Source organism: Myxocyprinus asiaticus, chromosome 5 (genome assembly GCF_019703515.2).
Source record: "Myxocyprinus asiaticus isolate MX2 ecotype Aquarium Trade chromosome 5, UBuf_Myxa_2, whole genome shotgun sequence".
Lineage (NCBI taxonomy): Eukaryota > Metazoa > Chordata > Actinopteri > Cypriniformes > Catostomidae > Myxocyprinus > Myxocyprinus asiaticus.
The window spans coordinates 21340836-21353866 of NC_059348.1; the positions used below are offsets into that span (position 1 = coordinate 21340836).

General features: G+C 39.3%; 1 protein-coding gene across 1 annotated transcript; it reads left to right on the plus strand.

Annotated features, from left to right (window-relative positions):
• The first annotated feature begins 1808 nt into the window (after nt 1-1808).
• cdcp2 (CUB domain containing protein 2) lies at nt 1809-7980 on the plus strand. The gene is made up of 6 exons (XM_051698355.1): nt 1809-1875; nt 2273-2626; nt 4816-5157; nt 5256-5609; nt 5751-5929; nt 7671-7980. The coding sequence occupies exons 1-6, from the start codon at nt 1809-1811 to the stop codon at nt 7974-7976; spliced, it is 1602 nt and encodes a 533-aa protein (XP_051554315.1). The 3' UTR covers nt 7977-7980.
• Nucleotides 7981-13031: the final 5051 nt, after the last annotated feature.

Sequence of the window (13031 nt, forward strand, 5' to 3'; positions counted from 1 at the left end):
TACCTTGGCGCGCTTGCCCTTATGTTTTTGAAACATTATTTATAAATATATTCATAATAAATCCAAATAATTCAAGATTCACTGTTGAAGTATGTGCCATTTATTGTTTATTTAAATGGCAAAGGTTAAACAAATTAAAACCGTTGTGTCATATGTGAAGGGGGAGGAGAATTAATAAGTGTGTCAGGTGCTTCGACCAAAAATCTTCCACATAGGAAGCTCCTGTATTTCCTCGCTCAAGCATCTTTGGCAAGCTTCCTCCATCCTCATTTCCTAAATTGTTCCCTATTTAGGAAATGAGAAACCCTCAAGCCTCCTGGGAGCATGCCCAAATTGCCCGCCAAGTGGAATGACTTGCCTTGAAAGGAAGTTTAGCCACACATGTAACCAAATATTCAAGACTGGAGAGGACAAAATATACATTTTAGAATTATTAATTTAAAAACCTTATTATCAAGCACTAATCTGAATATGGGGGGATGTGTTCTTCTCAATGTCAGTGTTTGGATTCAGCTAGGGTCTGAAATTAACAGAGGCCACCAGAGATGATAATGCCCCTGAAATTCAAAATGCGGGGGCCCGTAATTAAATTGCTCTGATATATATATATTTGAGTATTTGACATAATTGGATGGCACACAAAACTGCCCAAGAATCCAAGGAGCAAATGTTATAGAATAATATAAGAATAATAATAAAATATAATAAGGTAATCGATAAGACTCCAGTGGTTTAATTAGTGTCTTCTGAAGTGATCCAGTTGGTTTTGGGTGAGAATGGACAAAAATATAATTTCTTTTTTCAATGGACATCTTGACGGCAGTTTCCTTGGCCATCATGATTTCAAGTTCGATTACACTTCCAAGTGCTTGACGTATGCGCAGAGCGCTAGGTGGCACCATAGGAAGTGTAATTGAGCTTGAAATCATGATCGCCAAGGAGACTGCTGTGAAGATGTCCAGTGAAAAAGGAGTTATATTTTGGTCTGTTCTCACCCAAAAGCAACTGGATCACTTCAGAAGACATTGATTAAACCACTTGAGTCTTATGTATTGCCTTTATGCTGACTTTATCTCGTTTTCTGAGCTTCAAAGTTTGGCCTCCTCCATTCACTTGCGTTCAATGGACCTTCAGAGCTGAGACATTCTTCTAAAAATCTTCATTTGTGTTCAGCAGAAGAAAGTCATACAGATCTGGGATGGCATGAGGGTGAGTAAAAGATGAGAGAATTATAATTTGTGGGTGAACTAACCCTTTAAGATTAGATGTTAGGGGTGATATTTTATAGAGAATCTGATACAAGTTTAGAAATTAGAATAAACCTCCCTTACTTGTTTAAAAACTCATCATCAAAATCCAAAGCCTAGAGTGCAAACTTTCATACAGTCACTTTGCATTGCTGAATGGTGTATAATAATAGCATCCTTTACCTCTAGACTTAATGAGTCTAGTTTGAAACTGTCAGACATCAGCAGTGTTCAGACTGCTTGTAATACATGTAGTCATCCACGTGTCCCTTCCTCTTATCGACTCAAAACACACCGGTTGTTTCATGTGCATCATGATACACTCATTAACTTTTCATGCCTTTCTCTCCAAACAGTGTCTTGACAAGCCACCTGTGTGCATTTGATAGTCCTCATTAAAATTTAGATGAGGAGCCAAAGAGTGGTCCACCTATCCAATTGCTCCATAGAGGCCGAAGAATGAAGAACATTCTTTCAGAGTGTTCATGTTGCTCCTGCTCTCTGAACCATCTGCAAAACAATATGTTCAGAAGAACTTAAATATTGCAAACTATAGGAAACATGGTTTTAAGGATGATTGTTTTCATTCATGTTCTGTTCATTGCTGGGAAGGTCATCTCCAAGAAAGGTAGGACTGCTTCCTATCTCATGGGTGAAAGTGCACACCTTATTAATGTTGTAACATTGTAAACACCTCAGATCCTTTACAGCAGCTTTCTAATTCCAATATATTTTAATTTGTGTGTGTGTTTGTGCCTGTTTCTCCTTGTCTGATAGAATCAGGTAATCACAAATGACACCCAATTCAGAAAAGTACCATGGTATTGCCACTGCCATATTCCATAGTCAATATTGCATGCATTTATAAGAGCATTCAAATAACTAGTACAGCCATTACTTTTCCTTAATTCAATCTATTTGAATAACGCTCATCACAAAAATTTGCTTCAGAGCAGCTGTACAAAGAACAGTGCTTTTCAAAGAGAACTTTACTTAAATTGAATAAATATGTATATTACATTTTTGTTTAGGTGTTAAATGTGGAGGAATCCTCTCTGCCAGCAGTGGCAACGTGTCAAGTCCTAATTTTCCAGGCCTGTACCCTTATAATACAGAATGCACCTGGCTGATAGTGGTGTCAGAGGGCTCATCAGTACTGTTGACCTTCCATCACTTTGAGCTGGAATATCATACAGACTGTGCTTATGACTACATAAAAATTTATAATGGCATCTCAGAGGAAGAGGGAAACCTCCTGGGGAAATTCTGTGGCGATGTGTCTCCTCCTCAGTTCAGCTCCTCCTGGAACGTTATGTCCATCATTTTCCATTCTGACCGGCATGTTGCACACAAGGGCTTCTCTGTGGGCTACAGGAAAGGTGAGGGGTGCCATATATGATTGATATATGGTCTCTGCATTGGAAATGAAAAATCTGTTATTGTGCTGTACTGTTGACATCTGAATTTAAAGGAATGTTCCAGGTTCAATGAAAGTTAAACTGTATTGACAGGATCTGTGGCAGGCTGTCGATTACCATTGACAATACTTTTGACTTGTCCCCAAAAAATCATGCGTACATTATTACACTCACAATTGAAATCTATGGGGCAAGGCACTGCACCAGGATAAATGTTGAAATGCACACTACTTCGAAAGAATTGCTACATAAAACATAATTTACAATGACATATATGTAGGGATAAAATTGCTTACTAACCTTGACTGGGCTATATGCAACTCCTGTCATTTACCATGCAAAGCCAGTCTATACTCACCGAACACTTTATTAGGACACTTACAGTACTTATTCATGCGATTATCTAATCATGTGGCAGCAGTGCAGTGCATAAAATCATTCAGATATAGGTCAGGAGCTTAAGTTAAGGTTCACATCAACCATCAGAATGGGGACAAATGTGATCTCAGTGATTTCGACCGTGGCTTGATTGTTGGTGCCAGGTGGGCTGGTTTGAGTATTTCTGTAACTGCTGATCTCCTGGGATTCTCACACACAACAGTCTCTAGAGTTTACTCAGAATGGTGCAAAAAACATCCAGTTACAGTTCTGCAGACAGAAATGCCTTGTTGATTTGAGAGGTCAACGGAGAATGGCCAGACTGGTATGAGATGACAGAAAGCCTACGGTAACTCAGATAACCGCTCTGTACAATTGTAGTGAGCAGAATAGCATTTCAGAATACACAATATGTCAATCCTTGAGGCGGATGGGCTACAACAGCAGAGGACCACGTCGGGCACTTTATTAGAACCATAGTGTTCTATACACTGATCAGCCACAACATTAAAACCACCTGCCTAATATTGTGTAGGTCCCCCACATGCTGCCAAAACAGCACCAGCCTGCATCTCAGAATAGCTTTCTCACCACAGTTGTACAGAGCAGTTATCTGAGTTACCGTAGACTTTGTCAGTTTGAACCAGTAACTCAGATAACCGTTCTGTACAATTGTGGTGAGAAGAATAGCATCTCAGAATGGTATTCTGAGATATGGGTTGCCGCTGTTTTGGCGGCACGAGGGGGACCTACACAATATTAGGCAGGTGGTTTTAATGTTGTGGCTGATTGGTGCATATGTATAGTATATGTAGTAACTTTTCACCTAGAACTGTAGCCACATTGCAAAAATGATTTAGAGAAGTTTACTACGTAAATAATTCATATTTTGTATGAATATAAACATTTGTTTAAATATACAAGTTTCACATTTCTGCTTTTAAACCCTACAGAATGTCTTGCCCCATAGACTTCTATTGTAAGTGCATTACTTCAAACACATTTTTTGTTTCATCTGCAAGCCACAGGTGGTGTCAATAGAGAATGTTCCAGGTTCAGTACAAGTTAAGCTCAACCAAATGCATTTGTGGCACAATGTTGATTGACCAAAGACAGTTTCATCTCATTCCTCAATTATTTATTTAAAAAATATATATAATAATTTAAAGCAAAAATCGCAATTACAGTAAGGCATTTACAATGGAAGTGAATGGGGCCAGTCCATAAACGTTAAAATACACACTTAGTATAGCACAAGATGTAAACATTATACATCTTAACATGATTTTAGTGTGATAAAATCAGGGATTTACAAGTGTTACAGCGTTTACCAGAATACAGGGGTTTACCAGCGTTACGTCATCATGACAATGAAGTTGTAATATTGGCTATAACTTTACACGGATGAAATTACTAAGCAATTTTATGACACTAAAACCATGTTAACATCTATAATGTTCACGTCTTGTGTCTATATGCTTTTGAAACGGTATGCATTTTATTGTTTATGGACTGGCCCCATTCACTTCTATTGAAAGTGCCAATTTTTGCTTCTTTTTTAAATAAACATGGGACGAGTTGAAATTATTTTTTTGGTAATCAACATAATCAATACAGGATGAAATGCTGTCGATCAAATGTAACTTTTATTGAACCCAGATCATTCCTTTAACTTGTTTAAACTCAGAACATTCCTTTAAATCAACAAATAGATCACAATGTAGCTTTCCACTCCAACGTACAAGGTAAACTTGTAACTCTTTCTTACTCAGATACATGTGGTGGTGTTTTGACTGGTCTTTCGGGGGTTATCTCAAGCCCAGGTTATCCACTAGAGTACAGCAACAATGCTGACTGCTCCTGGACTGTACATGTGTCTAATCAGAGTGTCGTGAGCCTAGTGTTTCTCGACTTTCAGTTGGAAAACAACGAGGGGTGCAACTTTGACTATGTAGCTCTTTTTGATGGCCCAACTGTTAAACATCGTCACCTGGGCAACTACTGCGGTAGTGAGAAACCTCCCAACACCATCACCACATCAAACCAACTGCTGGTGGTCTTCAAGTCTGATTTCAACATTGGGGGGAGAGGTTTTAAAGCCTATTACTATTCAGGTGAGACATGCAGTTGTCAGGCAAAACCTACACTTTAATACAATCTTGAAGTTTAAATACCTTTTTAAAAATCCTTTTTGTTGTTGCTGTTTTGAAAGGAGAGTGCCAGCAAGTTCTTAAAACTATCGGCGGAAACTTCACTAGCCCTCACTACCCAGACATCTACCCCAACAACATCAACTGCCATTGGACTCTTACTCTTGAAGCTGGCTACAGGATTAAGTTATTTTTCCCCTTTCTAGAACTTGAGGATCGGAACAGCCTGACCAACATGTGCGATTATGACTCTGTGGCAGTGTATGATGGGGACAGTGAGGCAGATACTCTGCTGGGACATTGGTGTGGCAGTGAGCAGCCCCCATCTTTGACCTCCAAGGGAAATAAATTGTTGATTGTGCTTAACACTGATCGAAACTTTGCCTTTAAGGGATTCACGGCCTCATATATAGGAGGTGAGTGCTCACACAGCATAGTTTGAATTCATCCTTCAAAATGTGAATTAAAATGATGTGGACTGTTTCACTGTACTCATTTGAAAGCGACACAACATTAAATAAAAGCAGCTGTTTTGTTGTTGTCTTTGTGTGTCACAGTGGTGCCAGTTAATGTGAGCTGCACCAGAACTGAGTTTCAAATTCAGATCTCCAGACAAGCTTTGACTCAGCTGGACCGTGAGAGCATTTATCTGGGGAATCCATCCTGTTCTGCCCAGCTGACTGAAACATCATACAAAATTCTTGCCCGCTTTGTAAATTGTGGAACTGCAGGACAGGTATACGAGATAAAGAGACATTTCAACAATTTACATTTAAAGTTAAAATAAAAAAGAATTTGCAGGGGGCCTAGGATATGATCTTTGGAGGGGCATATCTACTTTTATGGTGGGCAATAGGTTCTCTCTTCATCTGACAGTTCTCCCTTGGTCATTTTGCTTTCCGATTGGGCGGGGGCATTCAAGGAAAACCTAGATGGGGCAATGCCCCTCCTAGCCCCCCAGGCCATGATTCCCAACCCATTTTACTTCCACAATGCGACATTTTTAAGAGTAACAGAATATGTTTGGAAATATGTACGGCACTAAGGGCAGGACTTGGTTTTATCCACTGGGAATAGATTAGATCATGAAAAGTTAACATTCCATACCCAGATGGAGAAAGACTTGAATGCGGGCGACAGGTAAGTTGATGGGAGGGGTTGAAAAATGCAAGCGCTTGGTTACGTCAGTCAAAAAAAGAAAGTTACTTCAGAGGTGGAGGACTTATTACATTTAATAAAAGATTACAAAGACAACAGTTTTTTCTCATATCACAATAAGACCAAGACCACGCATTGAAAGAGTAAACTGAGACAATTTTGATTTCATGTTGACACAGTTCACCTAAAAATTTAAATTCTCTCATCATTTACTCACCCTCATGCCATCCCAATGTGCATGACTTTCTTTCTTACACAAATGAAGATTTTTAGAATATCTCAGCTCTGTTGGTCCATACAATGCAAGTGAATGGTGGCCAGAACTTTGAAGCTCAAAAAGCACATAAAGGCAGCATAAAAGTAATCCGTATGACTCCAGTGGTTTTATACATACACTCATAGAGCACTTTATTACGAACACCTGTACACCTACTTATTCATGTGATTATCTAATCAGCCAATCGTGTGGCAGCAGTTCAACACACAAAATCATGCAGATATGGGTCTGGAGCTTCAGTTAATGTTCACATCAACCATCAGAATGGGGAAAAAATGTGATGAGAGAGATCAACGGAGAATGGCCAGACTGGTTCGAGCTGACAGAAAGGCTACGGTAACTCAGATAACCGCTCTGTACAATTGTTGTGAGTAGAATAGCATTTCAGAATGCACAACACGATGAACTTTGAGGATGGGCTACAACAGCAGAAGACCACATCGGGCACTTTATTAGAACCACATTGTTTCTAATAAAGTGCTTAGTGAGTATCTTCAGAAGAGATATGATAGGTGTGGGTGAGAAACAGATCAATATTTAAGTCCTTTTTTACTATAAATCTCCACCTTTGACCAACCCCAACCAGTAGAAGAAAGTGAAAGTGGAGATTTATAGTAAAAAATAAAAAAATAAAAAAAAGACTTAAATATTAATATGATTCTCACCCACACCTATCATATTGCGTCTAAAGACATGGATTTAACCTCTGGAGTTGTATGAATTACTTTTATACAGCATTTATGTGCTTTTTGGAGCTTCAAAGTTCTGGTCATCATTCACTTGCATTGTACCTACAGAGCTGAAATATTCTTCTAAAAAATGTTGTTCTTTAGAAGAAAGTCATACACATGGCATGGCATGAGTAAATGATGAGAGGATTTTCATTTTTGGGTGAACTACCCCTTTAAATATGGTTTTGTTCATGTAAATTTTGACACGTCAAAAAACATAATACAAGAAGTCTGAGATAAATTGGGATTAAAATAGTTCCCTGTTGATGTTTAAGTCTTTACAAATATCTATCCAATGTGATCCTCTGCAGAAACGTCAAAACATCACCATGCTTGTGAACTCGCTCTATATTGACTTCTCTGATGGAAAGCAGCAGAATATTCAGGAATATGAGGTGCAGTGTGATGCTCAGAGGAAAGTGGCCATGGTCAACATCATCTCAGTGGAGGAGCGGATCAGACTCAATGAACTGGCCCGTCTCGCAGAGCAAGCAAGCAGCAAGAGTGAGGATGAAGAAAGTGAACCTCATGAGACCAGTGACATCATCTTCTTCAGCATCTGCGTTCTGGCTGTCATCCTCATGTTAATTGCTATTGTGTGGTTAGTGCTCCTATAAGCACGCCACTCATTGGATATATAATGACTTTCCTCGATACATCTCTATTTTTGTACAGTTTTTCACGTGTAGCCATCGATGGAATCAAACATTCTGATAATTCAGTTGCAAATATATTCAGAAAGACAAATATATTTAAGAACTTACTTTGAATTGTAACAATTTGTACTTTAATGAGTAAATCACAATGCTGTAAAAATATGTAACAACAACATTATACACAAAATGTGGGGGGGAAATTATATACAGTATATTAAAATAAATCATGAGTTTAAAATGTATTTGTTGTGATCCCTGAGATAATTTAACCTCTACCTTTATAGTTTATTTTTATGATTGCTCACAAATTTATTGACTGGTATTTTGCCATCCTTGATCTGTTCTCTCAATTCAGACTTATGCTTTAAAGCAAAGACGAGCCCTCACAGTTCTTCTGTATGCTTCACTAACAAGCCGAGAGCTTTGATGAAACACCTCCCTCTCAATGTTCTCCACCAGACCACGCACAACCTGAAAAATTACGAAAATTATAATAGTTATGTATATGTACAATAGCAAGCTGATTAAGTCTAAATTTATTTAACGTACTTCCACAGTAAATGCTAAAATGCAGTAAATACTACGTGGAACTATTTGTTTTTGCACACAACTGTGTTAGTCTACCTACATTCAGCCATAAAAGATATGATGACGTTTGCTTTCAATTTAATGTGGAACTATAAATTAAATGCTTCGATAAGCTCAAACTGACAGTCTCGGGCACCATAAGGTGTAATAAAACTACTCCAGAAACTAAATTCAAAGTTTGATGAAAACATTATGTTTGATGACAATATCCACAATTCCACATTGTCAAGAAATGATCACAGAGGATCAAGACTACTGCATGTGCACCCTTTAAAGACAAATAACAGTACCTTGAACCCAATGGCTTCAGGCAGCAGTTTCACAGCATTGCTTCTTAAACCTTCAGTCTGTTTCTCACAGCGAAATTCTATGGAACTTATATATATATATATTATATATATATATAATTTTTTTTTTTTTTTTTTTTGCATGCTCCTCAATGAAGGTCCTCCAGAGTGTGTACAACTCCCCTACAAGTGACTTGATTTCAGGATCTTCAGAATGTTTGCATAGGTTGTTGACAGTGTGTCCTGAAACGTGAATTAAAATGATTTATGTAAAACAGGGATGCAATGAGCAAAGAACAAGTGAGATGTAAAGTTCTCACAAATTTTGGTAGTCTTCAGCACTTCTTTGGAAGGAACTTTCTTGTCTAGCTCTCTCAAAGCTTCTTTCATGTTTTCTTTAGGTTGGCCAGGCAATTCAGGGATCGACTTGTACCTTTCAATGTCTTCAATCACGACTACTCTCTGAAACAAATACAACATTTTAAGGGGGCCTGGGTAGCTCAGTGGTAAAATACGCTGGCTACCACCCCTGGAGTTTGCTAGTTCGAATCCCAGGGCGTGCTGAGTGACTCCAGCCAGGTCTCCTAAGCACCCAAATTGGCCCGGTTGCTAGGGAGGGTAGAGTCACATGGGGTAACCTCCTCGTGGTCGCTATAATGTGGTTCGTTCTCGGTGGGGCACGTGGTGAGTTGGGCATGGCTGCCACGGTGGATGGCGTGAAGCCTCCACACGCGCTATGTCTGCGTGGCAATGCGCTCAACAAGCCACGTGATAAGATGCGCGGGTTGACGGTCTCAGACGCAGAGGCAACTGGGATTCGTCCTCCGTCACACGGACTGAGGCGAATCACTACGTGACCACAAGGACTTACAGTGCATCTGTAAAGTATTCACAGCGCTTCACTTTTTCCACATTTTGTTATGTTACAGCCTTATTCCAAAATGGATTAAATTCATTATTTTCCTCAAAATTCTACAAACAATACCCCATAATGACAACGTGAAAGAAGTTTGTTTGAAATCTTTGCAAATTTATTAAAAATAAAAAACGAAAAAAGAAAAAAAAAAATCACATGTACATAAGTATTCACAGCCTTTGCCATGACACTCAAAATTGAGCTCAGGTGCATCCTGTTTCCACTGATCATCCTTGAGATGTTTCTACAACTTAATTGGAGTCCACCTGTGGTAAATTCAGTTGATTGGACATGATTTGGAAAGGCACACACCTGTCTATATAAGGTCCCACAGTTAACAGTGCATGTCAGAGCACAAACCAAGCCATGAAGTCCAAGGAATTGTCTGTAGACCTCCGAGACAGGATTGTATCGAGGCACAGATCTGGGGAAGGGTACAGAAAAATTTCTGCAGCATTGAAGGTCCCAATGAGCACAGTGGCCTCCATCATCCGTAAATGGAAGAAGTTTGGAACCACCAGGACTCTTCCTAGAGCTGGCTGCCCAGCCAGACTAAGCGATCGGGGGAGAAGGGCCATAGTCAGGGAGGTGAACAAGAACCTGATGGTCACTCTGACAGAGCTCCAGCATTTCTCTGTGGAGATAGAAGAACCTTCCAGAAGAACAACCATCTCTGCAGCACTCTACGAGTGGCCAGACAGAAGCCACTCAGTAAAAGGCACATGACAGCCTGCCTGGAGTTTGCCAAAAGGCACCTGAAGGACTCTCAGACCATGAGAAACAAAGATAGAACACATTCTTTGGCCTGAATGGCAAGAGTCATGCCTGGAGGAAACCAGGCACCGCTCATCACCTGGCCAATACCATCCCAACAGTGAAGCATGGTGGTGGCAGTATCATGCTGTGGGGATGTTTTTCAGCAGCAGGAACTGGGAGACTAGTCAGGATCGAGGGAAAGATGAATGCAGCAATGTACAGAGACATCTTTGAAAACCTGCTCCAGAGCGCTCTGGACCTCAGACTGGGGCAAAGGTTCATCTTCCAACAGGACAACGACCCTAAGCACACAGCCAAGATAACAAAGGAGTGGCTACGGGAAAACTCTGTGAATGTCCTTGAGTGGCCCAGCCAGAGCCCAGACTTGAACCCGATTGAACATCTCTGGAGAGATCTGAAAATGGCTGTGCACCGACGCTCCCCATCTAACCTGATGGAGCTTGAGAGGTCCTGCAAAGAAGAATGGGAGAAACTGCCCAAAAATAGGTGTGCCAAGCTTGTAGCACCATACTCAAAAAGACTTGAGGCTGTAATTGGTGCCAAAGGTGCTTCAACAAAGTATTGAGCAAAGGCTGTGAATACTTATGTACATGTGTGTGTGTTTTTTTTTTTTTCTTCAATTTTTATTTAATAAATTTGCAAAGATTTCAAACAAACTTCTTTCACATTGTCATTATGGGGTATTGTAGAATTTTGAGGAAAATAATGAATTTAATCCATTTTGGAATAAGGCTGTAACATAACAAAATGTGGAAAAAGTGAAGCGCTGTAAATACTTTACGGATGCACTGTAAAAAAGCACATTGGGAATTGGGCATTCCAAATTGGGAGAAATAGAGGGGGGAAAAAAAAGACAAATACAACATTTTACATGAATAGTATCAAACATGGGGAAGATCGATGTGAAGGGCACATCTATTAAAGACTTCCCTGTAGGAACTCTAATGTTGCTTGTTTGTAAGTCTTCTCTTGTTTTAGTTCTTGCCTCACTCTATTTGCTTTAGGTACCTGAACAACAAATGTATCCATGATTATAAAACTGATGAGTGCAATACTGGATAGATTTACACCAGCTTTTAATTAAACTTCTTTTTCAGCTTACTACATTGTACTTTCTGTTCATCATAAAGAGTTGTACGACACTAAAATTTGAATTCTGCCGCACACCGGAAGAGTATGTGACTGTGTGAGGTTCTTCTTCTTCTACTTGTTTTACGGAGGATCGCAAACACATAAGTGCATTACCGCCACCTATCACCCAAATGGACCACTGACACTCTACATACAATCTCCTGATTTACCTTACTCCACCAACCTACAAACAGTCACCCTTAATTCTTATACCTGCATAGATGCTGAGGATTCGTCCGGCGCTGCGTGTTCAGCTCCTCCGTTCCCACACTCAGCCCCCATGGAGGGGTAAAATAAATGAGGAAAAAAAAAAAAAAACATCTTAACCTACATACTTACATATGTTTATGCAAACCTGTACTTCACAAATATTGTAACAATAATGGTGTTATGTTTCTACCTGGATTTAGTACATTTTTAATTGTAAACTGCTCACCCTTATTTACTAGTTCATCCTTCCACTCACTTTTCTACTTCATTTAACGCACACTGCATTTTCTTTATATTCTATATTCTTTCCTTTAAACAGAGAGCCCCATCACCAGCAAACAATGATTTCCCCATACTTGTATGTATCCTTGAGAAAACATCATTAATCATGACGATAAATAAATGTGGACTTATTACACTGTCCTGGGGTGTTCCATTATCAATCACACCACTAGAGGATATAGCTCCGCCAACCTTCACCCTAATTCTTCTCCCGATTAAAAACTCTTTAACACAGTTATACATTCTTCCTTTTATATTCATCTTTCCTAGCTTTATTAATAATCCCTCCTTCCACAACATATCATATGCCTTTTCTATATCGAAGAAAACAGCGATGACCCTTTCCTTATTTATAAATGCCTTCCTTATATCAGCTTCTAAAGATACTATTGGATCCAAAGTCCCTCTTCCACACCTAAACCCACTATGATAAGGAGAAAAACAGCTTCCCTTTTCCAAATGATATGTCAATCTATCAGTTATCATTCTCTCCACTACCCTGCATAAATGAGAGGTTAGAGCTATTTGACGATAATTTATAGGATTACTTGGATCTTTCCCTGGCTTTTTAATGGGAATAATTAATGCTTCCCTCCAACTTTGAGGAAGTATACCTTCTATCCATATTCTATTATAAAATGCTAAAACTGCCTTTATAGAAACTTCACTAAAGTGCTTCATCATACAATAACTAACTCCATCCAAACCTGGAGTAGATAGTTTCATTCTTCTCACTGCCCTCTTTAATTCACTCACAGAGAATGGGACATCCAACAGATGATTAATGGTCTCTTTTTTCCCCATTAAATCTGGATACTCTTTCAA

What these genes read in the sequence shown, in the direction of transcription:
- cdcp2 (XM_051698355.1), top strand. Translation starts at nt 1,809, where the DNA reads ATGGTTTTAAGGATGATTGTTTTCATTCATGTTCTGTTCATTGCTGGG. An exon ending in TAAAGCCTATTACTATTCAG is followed by an intron (nt 5,158 to 5,255) that starts GTGAGACATGCA and finishes CTGTTTTGAAAG; the next exon opens with GAGAGTGCCAGCAAGTTCTT. An exon ending in CACGGCCTCATATATAGGAG is followed by an intron (nt 5,610 to 5,750) that starts GTGAGTGCTCAC and finishes TGTGTGTCACAG; the next exon opens with TGGTGCCAGTTAATGTGAGC.